We start from the raw sequence: 20888 nt of genomic DNA, 5'->3' as shown, positions 1-20888 counted from the left end.
GGAGACTTTTTTTTTATCTCATCGTCAGGCAGATACATTGAAGATAACCAAGTGTTCTTTCAGTCCTATGGAGGCTATAGAGATGTAACAAAAGCAAAAAATTTTTTTTACTCCAGTCAGCTGAACTAAGGTTATGTCTTGCAGCTGTTTGTTCAGTGACTATGTTTTGTAGAAAGGTCATACAGTTTACATAATGCAGACTTTGAAAACATGAAATGTTTGCTTTCCTGCTTTCATTGGCCTAAGGTTGTTTTTGGTGGTGAACTTCATGTACACAGTTGTGATGAAGTTGTTTCCAAGCAAATAATCAGTCCTCTCTTAAAATTTGCTTTCAGAACAAGTGATTTTAATTGTAATTTAGCAGAGAAAAGTGTGTCTAAATGGAAGCTACATGATGAGTCAGGAAATAGAATTATCATTCTACGTGGCTTAAATCAGTCCTGCTGCAAATTTAAGAAGCATGTTTAATACATGATGTATGATGCTTTTGCCTCCGTCCTCGCCCCTCAGTTTTAGTCAAGAAAGCTTCAGATTTCCACTTGCATAAAAAAATAGGTTTAAGAAACTTAATTTACTTTTGCAGTAATGTTGTATAGTCAATAAAAGCTGTATCAGTGCATTAGCCAAGAAACTTTAATAAACACTTAGACTGAGACAGTCACATTGTTACAACTTACATGTACTTCATTCCCATTGAAAAAATAATTTTAAATAGCCCCCACATGCCACAATCTCCAGTATGTAAAAAAAAAAAAATTAAATCATTTAAGCAAAAACCAAGCTCCTAAAATACTACTTGATAACAAATAAGATGACTTTTCTACGTAAGTGTGCTTGTACTTAAAACTTAATCGTTTCAAGATGCCTTTCAGGTCTAAGTTTTTCTGGTATGCATTTTTTATACAGCTATCACACCTCAGTAGGGACGTAACTCAAGTAGTGTGCATCATGTATGTTGTATACATGTATATATAATTTTTTTTCTTCTCCAGATAATGTTTTGGATCTTGGGGTTCCTTTCCAATAACTGACTTAAATCTCACTGACAAGCATTGACCTAAACAATACAGAGGCCATGGGCCTGAATAGTGTATGTCTCAGTATTTTTCCTTTCTTCAAAGCTTCTTGCCAGTCACTGCATGAATAGTACTTTTGATTTTTAACTTGCTGTAGACAAAAGTTCTTAATTTGCCTTTAGTTCTCTTAAGGACTTACATTTCAAGTTACAAAGAAAAGTACATAACACTGGAATACATGACTAAAAAGAGGGATTTTTCTCTTGTGATATAGAAGGCACTACATTAGAGGTGCAACCTTTAGCTCGCAGCATTCTACACACATTTCAGGCTTCTCTTGTTGCCTTGGCTTTTTTCTTACCTTGTTTTTGTTTAACTTCTGACAGCTGTTTCAGGTAACTAATTTAACATGTCACCAGTGTGTTTTACTGTTTATGTAAGCAGTATTTAGCATTAGTAGCTAGTATGAACAATATAGGAGAGAGAACCTGAAAGATTCAAACTTTAGGACAGGGAATGAAGAAATAATGGAGTGAGCTTAATTTAAATGCACCTCTTTAACTTCTAAGCATCAAGTAGAGACTTTTTTCAAAAAGCAGACTGCTTAATGGGGATAGTAAAAATATCTATTTGAAAAAGTGGCTACAACAGCAGAAGAAAGAAACAGTGATATGTGAAAAACGTCCTAGAGTAGCTCAGTTGTAGTGGAAAAAAAAAAAAAAAATTTTTTTTGCATGTAAGTCACTTTGAAAGTGAAATGGCTTTTTTTATAAGCTCACGTCTGTGAGGTGTCATTCTTTAGAGGCTTTTAAAAAAAAAACTTGAAAATGTTTGTTGTGTTCAAGCTGAAGAATTTCTACACAATACAGTGAATAGCAGATGTAACCCACTGGTGAGGTATCTGTGTATGTAATATTGGATCAACTTATAAAATCTATTTTTAAGGTAATGTTAAATCTGGTGCATTTAGGACTATGAAACTTTCTGATTCTGAAAGGATAACCCAATGCATGTCTCAATAGATTATATGAAGGCAAAGAACAAACAGAATTTGAAGAATCTATGAGGAGGCTCTTTGAATCCATCAACAACCTGATGAAAAGCCAACATAAAACTGCCATTTTGTTGCAGGTTGGTGTGTGCTTGGAAACAAGTTAATTTTGCTTTTTTATATGGTTTTGGTTTGTGGGCTTTTTGTTTTCGTTCTTTCTAAATTGAGGAAAAGACACTCTTAGGAAATTTATCCTTTGTGTCCCGTTTATAATTCCGCTTTACTGGAAGACCAAGTTGTTTCATGAAGTTTGAAGCCTAGGTTGAAAAGGTCAGGAGAAGATACATTTATATAACTTTATGAATGTAGTGAGTGAAAGAACCAGAACACAGATGCTGGATTCTTTCAAGGAATCTAATGAAGTGAAGCCTCCAGTGGGAGCTGAATGTTTAATCCTTGAGTTTCTTCAGATAATCCTAAACAGGTATTCCACCATCTTAGTTCAAAAAGTAAACTTTATGGTATCAGCCTTTTGGAGGTGCGTTATTTAAACAGCTGAAAATAGGATCAAGGTTTCCCATTCATGTCAATCTTAGTTATTCTAACACTGTAAAATCTGATGTTTTAAGAAAACTAGAAAAGAAGGAGCTATTAAGATCATTAATATCAAATTATTGCTATGTAGTTCTGTATTAAAATAGAAAACTATCGAGGCTTCCTATAAAGTCAGAAGCCAAAGATTTTATTGGACAACTGCAATATTGATGCTTCATATATTCTTTATTATGAACTCACTGTATTTATTGGGCTTGACTTTTCCTCTGGTTTTGTGTTTTGCTTCCATTTGCTATGACTTCTAATATAAGTCAGTGAAAAAGTCTTTGTCTTGACTAAATCCTCAGGTGGCTGATCTTAAGGTTTGTATTATCTGACACTGCATGGAGTGTTAATGTGCAACTACAAAAGAGCTAAAAAAGTAAATACTACTTTAATTGTGGAATATCATGGTTATAGTAATGTTCTAAATGCATTTGAAAATCATTCAGATAGATACTCTCTGTCGTTATTTGACAATTCTGTAGAGGCCTTCCTGGGAATAGTTTATACATTTGCAAGACACTGCATCAAAAGCAGGAGAAACTTTAGAAGAAGAAAAATAAGTCTTTACTATAAAGTAATACTGAAAGAGATAGTTTATACAATAACGATTGTTCTTGTGGTACTTGTACTGTATTAATATGTAGTGGGCTTTTAAGTGTCCAAATCTGCACCAGCTACTGTAAGTTTTCTTTTTAGCTGAAACATTTCCTAGCAGATCTGAGATATTGGTTTATATCATAACTGTGCAGTTGTCCCCACTACTGATAACTCATGCAGACATGTTTCTGAAAGAAAGCTACCAAAAGGTTGCTTTACAGACAGTAAATAAAAACTACTGCATTAATGTTACAAAATGCCAGTAGTAAAGGTATGGAATGAGAGGTGTCCCGCTGTAGTTCAGTTCTGGCAGCTGGAAATAAGTTTTGGGGGGAAAATAAAATAAAATAATAATTAAAAAAAACCCACTCCATCATAAACTCCATAGGCATGTTAGTCATAGTAGCTTTCACAATAGACAATATGTTTTTCTCTGCCTATTTGGAGGAGACTTCTGTTATGATACTTGAGACTCCTGCTCTGGTAGGTGGATGTGAGTTGTCCGTAAGAGGCCAGAAAAATGGAGATAATTTCTGCATTGGGTGAGATGGGGCAGAAAGGGGTAGAAATAAATTCGTAAGTCTGCCTCTCTGCCTAAAACCAACACTGATTTCCCTCCCCCCAGCCCCCATATTAAGTTTTGGATGACAGTGATAGATGTAGTAGTATAAAGTTAACGTTGCAGGGTAAGGGACAGGTGCTTACTCAGAGATATTACAAATGCACAGGACTCCATAGGCGTTGTACCTCACATTCCCAGAGAGGAAAATTCACAGAGTCTATTGGAAAACTAGACAACTAATCGGAATATCAAAACAGCCTTAAAACTGTCACATTGGAAATTATCATTGATATGAATTAAAGTGGAACATTGGTAGGATCAATTGAATGAGTTCAAGTGGATTACACTCTGGAGATATTGGAGAAGAAAATTTTAGGAGCCCTGAAGAAAGTTCAAGTAACTGAACTCAGGATATTGAAACTTAAAATGAACTAGTCTGCAGAGTCTTGGAGTGTGAATTCTTAACTCTTATTTCACCCTTGGTTGTCTAAATACCCATGAGGTTTAGCTTTAGAAGATTTAAAGAATTATTTTGACACCCGAAATGTCTGTTGGTCTCTGCTAATGATTTTTTTTTTTTTTTTTTCCAAACTTGGAACTCACTATTTTAGTCAGTAGCAATTTCCCACTCACTTTTACTGATAGCAATCATACTCAGACTTGTATGGAATATTAATTGAGTCAGGAAAAGATTGTTTATAAAATTACATGTCATATGAAACAGCCTAGTTAGTGCCAGAAGCACTTTATTGTTTCAAATTAACTTTATCTTCTGAGTGATATCTTCCTTCCTGATCTGTTACATGCTGTGTAAGTTTACAAAAAGTTTAAAATCTAGCTTTTTAGTCTCTTGTTCTAAAGTTGGCTGAAGTGGATAGATGCTTTGACTTATTTTACTGCCTGAGCTTTGAGAAGGGTAGATATCCGATTCTGTTTTGCAGTACTGTTTATACAAGCTTTGAACAGCTGAAGAGTGAATTGTTAATTTATTGTTGGTAAACTGGAAATTTACATGTAAATCCAACTTAGCCCCCCCCCCCCTTTTTTTTTTTTTTTTTAAATTCTGGAATTGGTGAAGTTACCTCTTTTGTTTAAAGATACAGACAGAATGCTTCTCAACTTCAGCATTGCATGAAGTCATTTTACTACAATTAGGATTATAATTTCAATATGTTAACTTTGCCGATGTAAAGCATTTCCTGATGTTTGAAAGCAACCATATGAATTGGAGGGAGACATTTTCTGCAGATATGTTTTGTGTCTGCTTAAATCAACATATATTTCTAGTGAATAAAATCTGATGAATTATTTTTAAATGATGAATAATTTTTAAATTTCAGTCTGTGTGTTTTCATGAGGTCATACTGTTGATGTCTGATTTGTAGTCTGTGCATGTGCCCTTTCATCGACAAGCTTGTCCTCTCCATCTTAAATTACAAATCAAGCCCCAGCTTCTTTTCCAAAAACTGCTCTGTCTCCCAATTGACACATCACATTTGACCTACAGATGGTCTTGTCTGTTGCAAATGTCAGCTATAGCTTGCTCTTACGCACTGATTTTTAGAAAATAGTACTCCCAATTCTATGCATGCTTTCTGAAACCTTATATGACACATTCTTAAGGTCATGGAAACACAGGAATACGAAATTGTCTGTGGCATTGAAAAGTATGAAAATAACGTAATATGAAGATGCTACCTTTCTCCTCTCATTCTTCCCCACGCATTTTTGACCCATCCCTAGTGCTGCAGTAGATTCTAAGAACTTAAAACTGTGCAGAGATGCGTAGATTACTTCTGAGAGAATAAGGCTAGAAAGGTACTGACAGTGATGCTTTGATTGTGGTGTACAACAGGGGATGGCATGTAACTTGTTAAAGTTGCCTTGATAGCAAATAAAATTAGGCTAAAAAGCAGAGCACCGATGATCTCCTAGAATGTTCTGTTCATCTAACGGGTACTTGAAGTTCATGAATATGCATAACGTAATGTTGCAAAAGAGGGCAACTAAGAAAATAAGCTTGGTCAGGAGTAAAGGTTAAAATAAATTTAACGGTATATTGTATATGTATGAAATAATTTCCTGCAATGCTGTGGGTTTATCTGTATTCTGCTTAAAAAATTAATCTCTAAGGTCAGAAGAATGTAGAACATCTTGTACTGCTTACTAGAAGACTTTTATGACTTCATTAAGGGCAGTGCTCAGTTGTGCCCATGGTGCATCATTTGAAGCAATTATTGCAAATGAAACTTGGGAGTTTAAAAGAATGCAGGGGATATACTTGTTATTGTACTTCAGTTGGTACTCCAGATCTGCAGAGAAATGGTAGCTATAGCCTTCCCTCCTCATACAAGTGCAGAACAGGGAATATGTGGGAAGGCAGACAGCACAATAGACCCAGTGTCAGTGGAGTACTGCTTGAAATATATTGTGGCCACTGGTGGCCCTGTCCTTTATCAAACTTCTTTCTCAGTAACGGTGAATTGGTGTAAAATGAAATTCAGATGCTGCTATTGTACAGTATCTTCATACAGTATTTGTTGCATGAACAGTGAGAAACACCACATTGCTGAAGTAAAACTGGGGCTAGGATGAGTTTCTAGCCCACCACAAGTATCTTTATGGGTGTTTTAAGTAGCCCCAGTTTTTCAGTCTTGTGTTTTAAAAATAAAAAAACAACTTTTGTCTCCAACCTATTTCAAGGAACTAATAAAGGCTAAGATCAGTAGAACACACAGTCTTTTTGTTGAAGTGACAGCAGCTTTTTAACACTCCTTTGACCTTCCCAGGATTGTGTATGAATGTGGGGATGAGATCTGCAGAGGAATGACTTTATCTGAAGGCATCTTAAGCCAGCATTGAGCCAGTTTGAAATACTGTATGCACCCTTGCTGCAGACTAAATTCTTTCTTTTTGAATCAAGACCTGAATAGTCATCGTTGTTGGGTTTTTTTTGGTTTGTTTGTTTGTTTTGTTTTTTTTTTAAGGAGAAAAAAAAAAAGCTGGCTACTACAGTGGAAGCTCATAGAAATAAAATGATAGCTTTATGGTGTTTAAAAGGTCTAAATGAGAGCCAAAGCAAGCTGTGCTTTGATAGTCTTTATTCTAACCTCCCTACCCCCAATGAAGAAGACTACGTTTTTAACAAGGAGTTTGCTGTGTAGAGATACAGAGATGTATTGAGTCTGGATAGGCTTCATTCTAAGCCTCTCCCTGAGTGGCTGTTTCATCTTTGCTGTAAGTTTCGGTGTAGAAGCACTGTGATGTTGATAGCTATTGAGGAAACAGTAGACAGCTGCTTATTTAGTGACAAAACCAAAAGCTTGTCAAACCATCAACACATGAAAATTTCAAATGGGTAACTGGAAAGAAAAATACTTCTTCCTTGGTCTTTGTCGTTTCAACTGTGTGTTCATCCTGACATTCTCCCACTGCTGGCTGCAGTTTTGATGTGCTTCTCAGTTTCCTGTTGGCCTTGCCGTGTTCCTTACGCTCCCCCTCACTAGAAATATTTGAGTAGGCTCTACTTTTATGTTGTATGTCTTAATGCATCTGTCATAACTGTTGTCATATATCACTTGTGTACATGAATTTATTGCCTTGAACAAGCTGAAATATTGATGCTCTGGGGCGACGAGTGTGTATTTCAAACGTTCAACTCGTGCATTTGCAATGCCCATTCATAAAGTTTTTGTTTAGACTAATCTTTGTATGATAGTTCAAATGATTTTCCTGTTGTTTGAAACCAAGTTATAAAATCTGAGGAAATGCAAATTCTAATAGTTTTTTAGATGTTTTAGCATGTTTTGTGGCTGCGATTCAGTGACTCGTTGACTGCATGCAACATGGTTCTGATAGATATCTATACATTGAGTTAGAATTCACTGCATAGTAGCCCAAAATTAGATATTATTTCTGGTCCAGTATCATTCCATTGTTGTTTACCCCTTTTTTTTTTTTTTTTTTCTTCAGTTAGGAAAGGGATGAAAGTGGTACAAGAAATTACAATTGGTCTGTTTTAAAAGGATAGCAGGCATATGGTAATATGATTTCTTACCCCGTTCATTCCATTTTATAAAAATCCGGACCAGTGTGGCTTTGCATCAGATGGAGCACTCAGTTGAAGTAGCCTTCCCACGGAGTATCAGCACTTTTTGCCAGTTCCTGTTTTGTGATTCAGTTGGTAGGGCTTCTGCTGTTGAGAGAATTGGTCCTGCGGGGTTTTTGTGGACTCCAGGTGGTTCTCTAGACTTTTTTTTTTGTTGTTGTTGTGTAGGTTTATGTAGGACGAAGATTTGGGTCTCATGATTCAAGAAGGCTTTTCAGCAAAATGTTAGTAGAAATTTACACTCTAAAATTGCACAATGAAGTAAAGCTGTTATTACCTTTATAATTCTCATAATCTGGACCAAGAAGAGGTTAGTCAAACTAAAACATTGTAAATGGATTTTCTTTACTATGGTTGGATTTATAGCAGCATGCAAATGTAATAGATATGATTATTTCTGTTTTCTTCAGTTGTAAGTTCATTATGGCAGCTGAGATTAACTATAGGTTTTTGCTAAGAATTTTCACCCAATAACCAAAAATTAATGCTGTGGTCAGATTTTTAGATAGGCAAAAATGTTTTTGGCAAGACGACATTTTCAGAGAAAACAGCTAATTTGTTTTTGATAAATAACTATCCCGAGATGTTGTTTCTTTTGGCAGTCAGTGATTGCACAGCATCTTTAAGCAGATTTGAACTTCCATGAAAAGGACTTACTGTAGGTGACCTGTTGAAATAGGAAGATGGGAGGGAAGGAAGAGACTGATGTCCTGCTTCAGACCTATATCAATGTGCCCAGGTTCTCTTTTTTGACATGTAGCACTTTACCAAAAATACTTTTAAAACCACAGAGCCTATTTTTGCTCAGAATTTATTACAGCTGTCAGCCAAGAAGTATGACATATCCTTTTGCAGATGTAAAGTATTTGAGAAATACAGGCTTGTTAGTGAGAAGATAAGTTACAGGTCATTTTGTAAATGTAAAAATCATTGCAGGGAGCTCTTTATCTAAAGCCTAAGTAGAGAAATGAGTGGACAGTGGCCCATGATCCACTCGGTACTATTGTGTTTAAGTTCCTCTGCATATCCTCAGCAGAAGAGCACTTGTGTGACTAGTAGTCTGCGGTAAAATTAATATTCAAATGTGATGTGAAATGTCAGTCTGTGAAAAGAAGTCCAAACTTATTGTTCGTTTTGTGTGCATCTGTTTCCGTGGTGTGCTCTGTACTGTTTGTATTCTGTACGTGCGGATAAACATACAAAATTAACACAATCTATTTATCAATACAGGTTGCTGCCTTGAAGTACATACCATCGGTTCTTCATGATGTTGAAATGGTCTTTGATGCCAGGTTACTGAGGTGAGCTGCTTTTGTGTGTAAAATGTAACGCTGCTGTAAACAATAAATTATTATTGATCAGTTTAAGTCAACGAAGCTATGCCAGTTTGTACTGATAAAGAGTGGTGGAACTCTGGGCATACATTTTTAACAGGGAGTTCTCATCCGACTTATGCAATGACAGAATTCATTATGGAGGCCCAATACTTAAGCAGTAACTTGGTAAACAGAATGAACAAGTGGACAAGTGGAACAACCTATCTTTTTTTTTTTCACTTACTGTCTCCCTGCCTCTCCCTGAATAAGCCCTATTCCAGAAAATGAAATCTGATGTTAGCAGTTTGAAATAAGTATCTTTATTTGTCAGACAAAGATAAATGGCTTTCGCCACACACAAAAATATCTTTATTCCATTGAAAACAATGGAAAATAATAAATGTTTGTAAACGTGGCCAAAATCTAGTTCATCCTCATCTTGTTTCTCTTGAAAGTTTTATTTCTAACCTGCTACTGATCTCTTGTCAATGTTTGTGAGATGGTAAGTAAATCTAAGTCTTAAAAATAAATAAATGTTTAGAAATATACGATCTTTTGCTCTTTTTGTCTGTCTTTATTAACACATGATGAATTCATCTGTACAGTATTTACGACACTTTTCCTTTACATGCAGCCAACTACTGTATGAATTTTACACTTGCATTCCACCAGTGAAACTGCAGAAGCAGAAAGTGCAGTCCATGAAGGAAATAGTACGCAGCAACCTTTTTAAAAAACAAGGTAAATTTAAAATGCCTTTAAGGCTTAAAATAAATAGGTGTGAAAATGTTGACTGACTTTTTTTTGTGCTATTCATATTTGAAATTGAGTGAAACATGCTGAGAGTGTGAATGCCAGAAGTCTGACCTCTGGAGAGGATTCACCTCTTTCTATAAGATGGCTATTGTGCAAAGCGTGATTGCTAGCCTAGAACAAGGAACAGGTGGATCTCAGAGGAACAGGTTTGTGTGTTTTTCCCATGATATAATGGTTAGAGAGGTGGAGCTATACATATATATATCCTTTCAACCCATTTATAAGCTCTATAGTGAAATAGGAACACGGAGTGGAACCTTGTGAACACAACTTATGTTATATAAGGCCTCTGCCTGGGCAGAGAAAACAGGCTGATTGTGCTGTAGTATAGCTCAGCTGCAATGCAGCATCTCTGTTTATAGGAATGACGTTGTTTCTTAACCTTTATCAGAACTTAGTGTCTTTATCCACTCTCAGAACAGGAGCGATAAGTGTACTGAAACGTCTTTATCGGCCTTGTGCTTAGTTTTCCTTCATATTGCCACAGAAAGGGAATTTTTGCTGAAGGAGCCCTAGCAGAGAAGCCCAGTTTCACATGGTTGACTTGATCTTCACTGTTAAGTGTTCTGTCTCCTCTCTTGTGGACCAGATGGCTTGCTTCTCTCTCAGCATCTTACTGCTGTGTAGAAGACCTCCAGAACTTTGAAAGGCACACGAGCTACTCAAATGGATGACTATTTTGTCAGATTTTCAGTTTCTGACAACTTGTAGATAATGATTCTAGGAACTTGACAGTAGAGCAGTGGTAGCAAATAGTACTGAGCATGAGTAGAGTGAGAGAGGATTGCTCTGCTCATCTCATCCCTCTGTGTTGCCAGAAGAGTGATGCAGTTCTAACTAGCTAGGACAGACAAGAAAATCAACCTTATTTTAAGACTTGTGTTGCATTCTATTGAGATGGAAATGTATATTGTAAGCTATAACAACAATTACCTTTGTTTTGTTTTGAGACCGTTATTGATTTCCTGGACAAAATTAAGAAAATAATGTTGTTGGTTTTATTGTTTAGATTAAATTAGACAGTATTTTAACCTATATTTATGTTAATGTTTTCATGGTCATCAGCTGTGACTTTTTTAACTATGTGTAAGACTCAAGGTTGCTTATATCAGTGCAACTTAAGTAGCTATACCTTGGGTATCTGCAGACACTGATCCAAGCTATTAGGAGCAGATCCAACTAGTTGATTTTCAAACAGATCTAATTGTGTATTCACAAATTTTTCTGGTAGTTTACTGTATTTCTATTTTACAAGTACAGCCTGATATATCATTGCACTACCAGTTGGTTTTACTGCTGCTGCTTCTAAGATCAGAAGTGCCAGTCTTAGTTTTATCTCTGCTTCTTGGGGAGGGTAGCATTTAGACCAGAAGGAAAAACATCCTCTCACAAAACTGAAAGACTTTTGGGTTAAAATAATGCACTCTCTTGAACTCTTGATCTTACTGGAATTCAGTCAGTTACCTTGGCTGTGTTTAATACTGAGAAATTAAGTGTAAGCTATAATCTTTTTTTTTTTTTTTTTTGGTGTATGTGTGCATTTGTAATGATCTTTTGTGCAACCTGTAGATATAGAAGACACCAACCTAAACTCTGAGGTTATGAAAGTTTTGGTTCATCTCCAGTAAACCCACTGCTTTGCTATCTGCAAGAACAGTTAGACACTTAAAGCAGCTGTGTAATTCTAGTTGTAATAGTACTAAAGATGTTTCTTGTTTTAAGCTGCCTTTTGCTAACTTTTATGCTTTTAGTGTGATATGTTAGTCTCCAGTCAAATACTATTTGTCTGGAAGGAAAACTCAACTCTTTATCATTCTGTCTTGGAAATGTAGAAGACAGAGAATAAGAGCAGGCACTGCTGTGGAATAACAATGGTTCGATTAATTTTTCTTTAAAGAAACTTGCCTCATTGGAATACATTTGTTATGGGTTCATATATCAGGAGTGTTGGTCAGGACAATAGATCCCATGCTCATATAATAAAGAATAAAACCCTAATAAAGATCCAGGAGGAAAATAGTTGAGCGTACAATAACCTGTGTGCTTCACAGTTCTATTGACTTGCATCTTAGTCCTTTTAGCGTACATCCCACTGCTCCTGTCTGCCATATCAATGAACGCTCCAGAGGAGAAAAGAGTGGGTTTTTGGATTCCAAAGAAGCTACCATCATAGTCTGCTTAGTGTGGTTCTCGTTTCATGTGTTTAACAGGCCTGTGCTTTAGCTACTGTCTGTTAATGCAAAATGTTCTTTTATTGCTTGCAGATAAATAATAATAATAGATTGCTGCTTGCTTGTAAATGCAGCTTGTCTGATGTCTTGGAATATATTGCTGGTATATCATGGAAAATGTCTACCTCAGAATATGTTGTGAATGCTAAGAAGGGTATATGTTTTCTGTTTCTCTATTTTTAAGGTAATAATGAATAAGAAATTTTGCTAAGAGGATTTCTAACTCCGAGGAGCTTTTATAAAAACAATAAATGGTGCTTTTTGTATACTGCTGACCAGATAATCAATACATTTTAGTTTTTCCCAGACAGGTAGTTAGTGGATTAATTTAGTCTTAAATTTATAAATTAAAAAAAAATAAATAATGACCAAAACCTCCCTGGCCTACTTTTTGCTAATATCAAACATGTGACTCCAAAACCAAGCAGCTAAGGCCATAAAGGCGGCGTATAATAACTAAACCAGTTGCCAGCCTAGCTGCTTTACACTGGATCCTGTATGTCTGAATAGGTCATTGTGATCCAAACTTGCACTAGTAATTGTCGGTTAAAGTGTATGCATTTGGTAGTACGTACAAATTAACAGCTTGCTTATATGCTTATGGTGATTACATATGCAAGATACACCTTGAAATGTTTTTACTGTAATACTTGGTATATAATTATATAATAATACTTAGATGGTGTTCTTTTTAAAGGAGCCTGGGAAAATAGACTGATTTTTTTTTTTTTTTTTTTAGTATTAGCTCAGAATAAGAGACTGTCCTCTGAAGAAGCAGTTTCTCAAAACAGAGAAATCAAGTGGATGTCATTTTAAAATAAAGCTAAAACATGCCCAGTTTGTTTTAGCTTTATCATGACACTTATGTTATGATATTGCTAACCAGAGAATATTCTTGCTAACTAGAGAATATTCATTTAAAGATTTTGTACTTCAGTATCTTGATGAAGTGACAGAATAAAACTGCTTCTTGCTGTTGGTGTAGAGTTTAAAATTTATACATACCTGAACCTGACAATTTCCTTTTTTTTCCTTTTTCCTTTTTTTTCTTTTTTCCTTTTTTTTCCTTTTTGCTTTTTTTTCCTTTTTCCTTTTTTTTCCTTTTTCCTTTTTTTTCCTTTTTCCTTTTTTTCCTTTTTCCTTTTTTTCCTTTTTCCTTTTTTTCCTTTTTCCTTTTTTTCCTTTTTCCTTTTTTTTCCTTTTTCCTTTTTTTTCCTTTTTCCTTTTTTTTTCCTTTTTCCTTTTTTTTTCCTTTTTCCTTTTTTTTCCTTTTTCCTTTTTTTTCCTTTTCCTTTTTTTTCCTTTTCCTTCTTTTTCCTTCTTTTTCCTTTTTTTCCTTTTTTTTCCTTTTTTTCCTTTTTTTTCCTTTTTTTCCTTTTTTTTTCCTTTTTTCCTTTTTTTTTCCTTTTTTCCTTTTTTTTCCTTTTTTCCTTTTTTTTTCCTTTTTTCCTTTTTTTCCTTTTTTCCTTTTTTTTCCTTTTTTCCTTTTTTTTTCCTTTTTTCCTTTTTTTTTCCTTTTTTTCCTTTTTTTTTCCTTTTTTTCCTTTTTTTTTCCTTTTTTTCCTTTTTCCTTCCTTTTTTTCCTTTTTCCTTTTTTTTTCCTGTGGGGTGAGGAGCAGGCAGGCATTCATTTTCATCATCCTCAATGCAACCCAGTCAGGATCAAACAGACTTGCAAGTATATTTTCGTTTTCATGAGACCATTCCATGACAAAGTAGTCATTCCTCTGACACTTAGTATGGCCAGGTAACAATGTTCCTGTTGCCTCCATGGTGTTACCCAAGTATCTGTTAGGCCATTTAATCATAGAGTTTCTCTTTTGGCTGATGATCTTTATAACTTTCCTTTCACCCAGCCTGCCCCTACATTGCTAATGGCAGAAAACGAGCCTTGGAATAATCGCAGGGTGTTTTATATCTAACTGATATTTTGTGATTATTTGCATTTAGTTTTGTTTTCATATTGCTTGGATTTAACCTTCAAATTGTAATTACCATAGGGGAAAGCCCACAACATTTTAAGTGCAGGCACTGAAGAATGGGAGAAGACCAATACACAATTAAGTGTCTCTGATAATATAGTAGTATGAAAAAGTTTCTGTACTGTGCTATTGTAATATTGTGCACAGTAAATAGCAAACAAGTCCTTTTTCTTGTACAGTGCTGTGGTTTAAAATAGAGAGTTCCAAAGACGCTTTTATTGCTCTACATTAAATACAATTGATTCTAAGAGTAATTGGGTAGAGAACCAACTGTATTTGCAGGGTGCAGACAATGCCTGATTCATTACTCCAAGCAATGAGGTGGAAGGGAATTTACAAGAATGAAAGCATATGTAGTGTATCACAAAATAGGATGCAGCATGATAACTGAGGTAAGATTGCCAACAGTATCATTAACTAAAGTTCACATATATCTACAACAGGTAGTATTGTTTTCTGCCATGAGTATGGAATATATTTAACTACATTGCTAATTACAATGAAGTCTATTAATTTGCGTGTGTTTCAGATTACCCATTTTTTCCTCCAGGCTTTGGTATTTAGTCTCTTTCCATGTAGTTCAGTACAGTTCCAGTTCAGTTCATTTACTTCCATTCCCAATGGTGTTGTCTTTATAATTTAATTGGATTTCATATATTGGTATTTCTTTTCCTTTACCCATTGATGTTCACAGCATTTCCTAAGGAAGTAGAATTCTGAAAACATTAAAATGTGTTTTCAAAAAATAAAAAAAAAAGCGCAGATTAAATTTGTTTTTATTAAATAAGTTACACATGAACCTGAAATTGGAAGCCTTGAGGTTAAGCTGAATTTATTGGTATGTATTCCCGGGCATTCAAAAGGTTTTTTTTTTTTCTCTGTAGACTGTCCTGGAGTAGAGGGCTTTCGTCAGATAGGATGCCCGGTTCTGTTGACTGCTACTGTAATTGATCTTCAGAAGCCCCACAGTGCTACAGTACTTTTACAAGCCCTTAAATTACATTGACAGGTTTTGTTTTTTGTTTTTTTTTTTTGTAGAGGCATCGATTTCTTGTTTCCACTCTGTAACTGTACTGTGTAACTATAATACAGCTTAGAGGGATTATGGTGGTTCAGGTGTTCGAGTGGCTGAATGTAGGAAGACTGATGCTTTCAACTGCTTGTGCGCTTCGCTACAATGTTTAGGAACATTCTTACAGGATGTGTGAGCACATGCACGGGCATTTGTCCACTTTTGTCTTCAGACAATATTATGTCCTTCTTGATCAGAGGACAAGAAGTTGTCTTAATTTTTAACACTTTCCTTTTAGATTGCTCAATAATTCATTATTTAAAAATATCAGAGGGAAAGAAATGGTTGTCTTGTCCTGTATAAGCACTGCTAATGGGATTGCTAAGTCTCATTTATGATATAAGAAACTGTCTCCTGTCATATATCTTATCCTTTGTATACTGAGATATATTATTCTCTCCCTCTTGTGAAATTCTCTATTGGACCTGCTAAAGAAAAGTTTTGTTAGAATTGCTTCATTTCTATGTAAAACTACTTTTGATGCATTACTGGTTTTTTTAGGAAACCTATTGCCGGAATTCCCTGACTGTCTCTCGATTTTTGAGAGATCACCAGATTAAGACATAGTTGTTTACAAATTACATGCAATTTTTATTGTAGTTTCTGAGCTTATAGTATTTGGAGCTGGATTTTTATTCTGAGCTGACCATTATGCTGAAATTTGTAAATCAGTTAGCCTTGGGAGAATTGGTTTTTATTGGTGTGAAATGAATATAAAATGCTTGAACATATAATAAAATGTGTACGTACTCATACTGCTGCTTTTGACTTTGTATTCTTTAGAGGTCCGCTCCTGATTAGGAATTTGTGCTGTAGCACAACACTGAGATCTACTCCAAAGAATATAAACTCTAAGTAGGTCACACAGATGGTCACTGGCAGGGGAGGGAATAGAGTTTTGGTCTCTTGGCTCGAAATCGAGGTCCTCTGCTCACTGTGGCTGCAGACATAGCTACTGCATGTTCAGCATATGCAAACCACTTGCTGGTTTTGGAAGAACAGCAGCAAGAGACATATGTTAGCAGTAGGGGTTAATTTGCCAGATGCCAGGAGAAATGCTAAGACTACAGTAATTTTTTTTTTTTTTCTAACTGAAGAACTCTTTCAGTTGTACTGTTGTTTAAACAAGATAGGTGCTTGCACACACCCATAATTAGACTGGTTTCCTAACATTCATGTGTATGTTACTGAGTTTTATCTGTGAAATAGTTTGATTCTTTCATTTCATTGCTTGAAAAGTATTGGTAGTTCGTGTGTTGGTGATCTAGAAGAGCAAAGATTTAAGTCAGATCTGAGATTTGTTCTTTAATTAGTAATGCACATGTAAATGTGTCCTATATTTTTGAAGTGCAGCTGAGGAAAACTGTCAATAGGTCGGTCCTGTGCTATGAATATTTTGTGTGTGTGTGTTATGAATTATATACAGGTTAAACTATGCCATCTTTTCAATTAGATTATGATCTTAAATACCGTAACATTAATTTTAAGCAGAAACTGGTAAAATAAAATAGGTGAACTGTAATATAGCATGTGTAGTATAGCATGAATTGAATGCAAATGGGTTTGGTAATGCTATGTTTTTGTACAGTAGAGCCTCAGCAATCTAAGATTGTCCTGCTTAGACTCTTTAATGAACTTGTCTGTCTGAAGAAAACAGGAAAATAATGACTTGTACTTTCATGTTCTTTGGAATTCTTCTTTCTAAAGGTTTGAATTTGTTATGTGGGCTATGATCTGTCAGGAAATGGAATTTTGAGTTGTATAATACCTACGTTTCACAAGGAATGTAACTTTTTTTTTTTCTTTTAAAGATCCACCTGTTAGTCCATGTTGTGATTTCAGATATGTGAGAGTCAGGGTTAACTAAGAAACATTTTAGAATTCATGGCTTATGATCAGCATCAAGTCTGTGTTCTGTCTTCTGTGTAATCCAATTAAAGATTTAGGAAATAGTGTATTGTTTTTAGCTTCAGGACTGTTAAGAAAAAAGTTGAAAAAATATAGAAGGAACACTAATACTTTCCAATTAAACATCTTTCAGTTCAATTATTGTTACCGGAACTGAGTTATAGATACTGATTTTTGACTATTCTTGTAATCTTAGGTTGTATTCCTACTGATATGAGTTTCTAAGCCAAAGTTTTGTTTTTCATTTTCTGTGATTGGTTTCCTGCACTGTTTTCAACACAACTTCTCAACATTTTAAAATGTTTGAACATAGGAGATGATTAATGCATTTGACTCTCCCATTTTTAGCTACTGGGAAAAAATTGAAAATACTGACCGTTCATAAATTCCTTTAAACTGGTTCTCTATTGAAACACAGAATCTTTCCTGTGGATTCATTCTTGAATTTTGTACTTAGCTTTGAAAAGATTCATTTAAGAAACCCACTCAGAGTAGGGTTTTTTCCCCTTCCTCCTTTTGTAACATGCAGTAGTGTTTTTAGGGGCACATTACCTTTAAAGCATCACTTCAAATCCTGTATTAATTTTTTGCCAGTTCTATTCCTGCAATATTTTGATATGGATAAGGATGGCATATGCGTATCTGTAGGTATTTATATGCATACGTTTGTGCTGAACACGTGTAGATTAAAGCCATTACTTTCTTCTGTTCATGAAGGAGGAGGTGACATGCTCGATATTGCTACTGGTAACTTTTTGTTAGACTTGACCCATTATGGCAGCTTTTTTAGTTATATTTTTATAAAAATCTTGATATATGGAGGGAAATCTAAATCAAGCTAGGTGAACTAGTTTTAACAATTATTTTCTAAATGTGTACGTAAAAACTGTTTACAGCTACTTCAAGTAGAAAAGAGAGAACAAAGACATTATAGAAGTTGATATGAAGCTGTTGGTTTAGCAAAATTTTGTGTATCAGTTGTTAAATGAAATGTGGAAGCATGCGAGTTGAAATTCATCAATATCCCATAATCCAAACACAAGGCAAACTTTTAAATCTGCCAGAGACAGTATGCTGACAAGCATTTGTGGCAGGCTGGCAGACTATACTGGTTGCAAGCTGGAAAAGGCACTGAACACTTAGTGTTGTTTTGGCTACAGCAACGATAGTGTTCGATGCTGCTCTGGCTGCCTTCGAATACGTGGTATTACTCAGCTCCCATGAGGATTGGAGAAACTTGAACGTACGCCTTGAAGTTGGGACAGGAGGTATTCTGCAGTGTTGTGCTTGGTCGCAGTGGTGTGCTGTGACTGTTAACGCTGTACCCGTTCTGTATCTAACCTTACTTGCTGCCATTTGCTTTGAATGGTCAGCAAGTGTTGTGTGCTGGCTTCACAGGCTCAACCACTGTATTTCTGCTTCCTATGTTAGTACTAGATTCCAGGAGACAAAAAGAACTTGCTCTTACAGTGCTGTCAGAGTCTGTAGGTGACCTATGGCACCTCCCCTTTCTGTGGTTCTTATCTAAACTGTGAAATTTTAATTTAGATTTAGCAACGAATAAAATATATACAATTTTAAATTCATGACTTTTAGGCTCCCAACACAGAGTTAAATGGCAAATAATGAAGAGGGAAGACTTTTAACAGAAAGATGCCTGCAGTTGTGAGCAGATGTCCTTTATGAAGAAGCATGGCACTTTAATTGAGCACTGACTGCCATCAGAAGTCTCTCTTTGTTGAAAGAATGTTGTTCACTGATTTTATTTTTAAGGCTTTGCTCTAAATCTGTATTCAGATGACACCTATGTCCTTATTAAATTGGCATGCCAGTTTTTAAGTGGGCATGAAGCCATCCTAACAGATGGATATGACTACAGGCATGCCAGGGGATCAAGAGTAGTGTTTCCTAGGGGAGACAAAAGTGGTGTTAAATCTTTATTACCATTTTGGCTGCACATATGAGGCAGTCAGCGATGAAGCCCATCTGTGATTTTTGCTGAAGGAGACCCAAATGTCTTTTTTAATGACATTATTGCATTAATGACTTAGAGTGTGAATTTCACTTACCTGGTACAGAAGAAATCATTAGATATCTTCTGAAGGAAAATAAGGTGAATAGAGGGGTTAAAAAAAAACCACAAAACCCAAACCTAAACCCCAAAACGTGTGACTATGCTTAATCTTTTACCAGAATGAATCTACCTGTCCTTATGCAGGAAGATGTAACCAGGGAACTTCTCTGAGAAGTGTGGTGGAATTTGGGGCTGATAAATACAGAGAACAATATGTCTTTTGACAGACCTTGATGAAATAAATGCAAGATGCTCAAACTGTATGTTGATGTTTTATGTGTTCAAATACAGTTTGCGGCAGTACATGTTTTATTCTGGCTTCTAGAAAAAAAGCCAGTCAGAACATTTGTTTTTTCATGGGTTTGAAAATTAAGAAAGAGTGAATCTGTCTTTGCTGGCAATCTTATCACATCATTTATCAAGCAAAAAAGCTGCTAGTACTTAAATAGGCATCTGTGCCCCCTCCCATGGCTCTCCCCCAACTGTCTTGGGCTTTCTTGGGGCAGGAACAAGATGTGTGTATGTGGATTGCTTAATGATAGAATAATTTAGGGTGGAAAAGACCCTTAAGATCGAATCCAACTGTAAACCTAAAACTGTCAAGTCCACCACTAAACCATGTCCCTAAGCACCACGTCTACCCGTCTTTTAAATAACGCCAGGGATGGGGACTCAACCACTTCCCTGGGCAGCCTGTGCCAATGCTTGAAAACCCTTGAGGCAGTTTCTTCTCCTCCTATCACTTGTTACTTGGGAGAAGAGACCGACCCCCACCTCATTATGGCCTCCTTTCAGGTAGCTGTAGAGAGTGATAAGGTCTCCCCTGAGCCTCCTTTTCTCAAGATTAAGCAACCCCAGCTCCCTCAGCTGCTCCCCATAAGACTTGTGCTCTAGACCCTTCACCAGCTTCACTGCCCTTCTCTGGCCACGCTCCGGCACCTCGATGTCCTTCTGGGAGTGAGGGGCCCAAAACTGAACACAGGATTCAAGGTGTGGCCTCACCAATGCCCAGCACAGGGGGACCGATCGCTGCCGTGGTCCTGCTGGCCACACTGTTCCTGATACAAGCCAGGATGCTATTGGCTGCCTCGGCCACCTGGGCACACTGCTGGCTCATATTCAGCTGGCTGTTGACCAACACCTCCAGCTCCTTTTCTGCTGGGCAGCTCTCCAGCCACTCTTCCCCCAGCCTGTAGCCTTGCATGGGGTTGTTGTGACCCAAGTGCAGGACCCAGCACTGAGCCTTGTTGAGCCTCATACAGTGGCCTGGGCCCATCCATCCAGCCTGGCCAGGGCCCTCTGCAGAGCCTTCCTGCCCTCCAGTAGAGCAACATTCCCGCTCAACTTTGGTGTCATCTGCAAACTTACTGAGAGTGCACTCAGTAACGAGTCCAGATCATCAAATACTACAACAGAAAATTTTACTTTGGCTATTTCTTTTCTTGATGTCTGTCTTCCATGATTGTTTTTTTCTCCTTTTTCCTAGCCAGCGAGTTGTTGATGCTCAAATGAGCACTTCACTCATTTTACTTACTTAACTTGTGCAATGATGCCTTAATATTATAACCTGGAATTTATATACCCATTCAATAAACTTTCCTTTGTCCCAAGATAA

At 36.3% G+C, this 20888-nt stretch overlaps 1 protein-coding gene across 1 annotated transcript in view; it reads left to right on the top strand.

The window, feature by feature from the left end:
* The window catches only part of DOCK2 (dedicator of cytokinesis 2), a 205902-nt gene that overhangs the window by 42479 nt on the left and 142535 nt on the right, over positions 1-20888 (top strand). The window contains exons 23-25 of the mRNA XM_087760115.1: positions 2039-2147; positions 9105-9175; positions 9825-9931. Of these exons, the coding sequence (XP_087616241.1) occupies positions 2039-2147; positions 9105-9175; positions 9825-9931 (287 nt within the window). The remainder of the gene's footprint in view (positions 1-2038; positions 2148-9104; positions 9176-9824; positions 9932-20888) is intronic.

Source organism: Nipponia nippon, unplaced genomic scaffold, assembly GCF_047370975.1.
Source record: "Nipponia nippon isolate SJK-2023a ecotype South Korea unplaced genomic scaffold, ASM4737097v1 scaffold_21, whole genome shotgun sequence".
NCBI classification, from domain to species: Eukaryota; Metazoa; Chordata; class Aves; order Pelecaniformes; family Threskiornithidae; genus Nipponia; species Nipponia nippon.
This window is presented reverse-complemented; position numbering and strand designations above follow the sequence as displayed.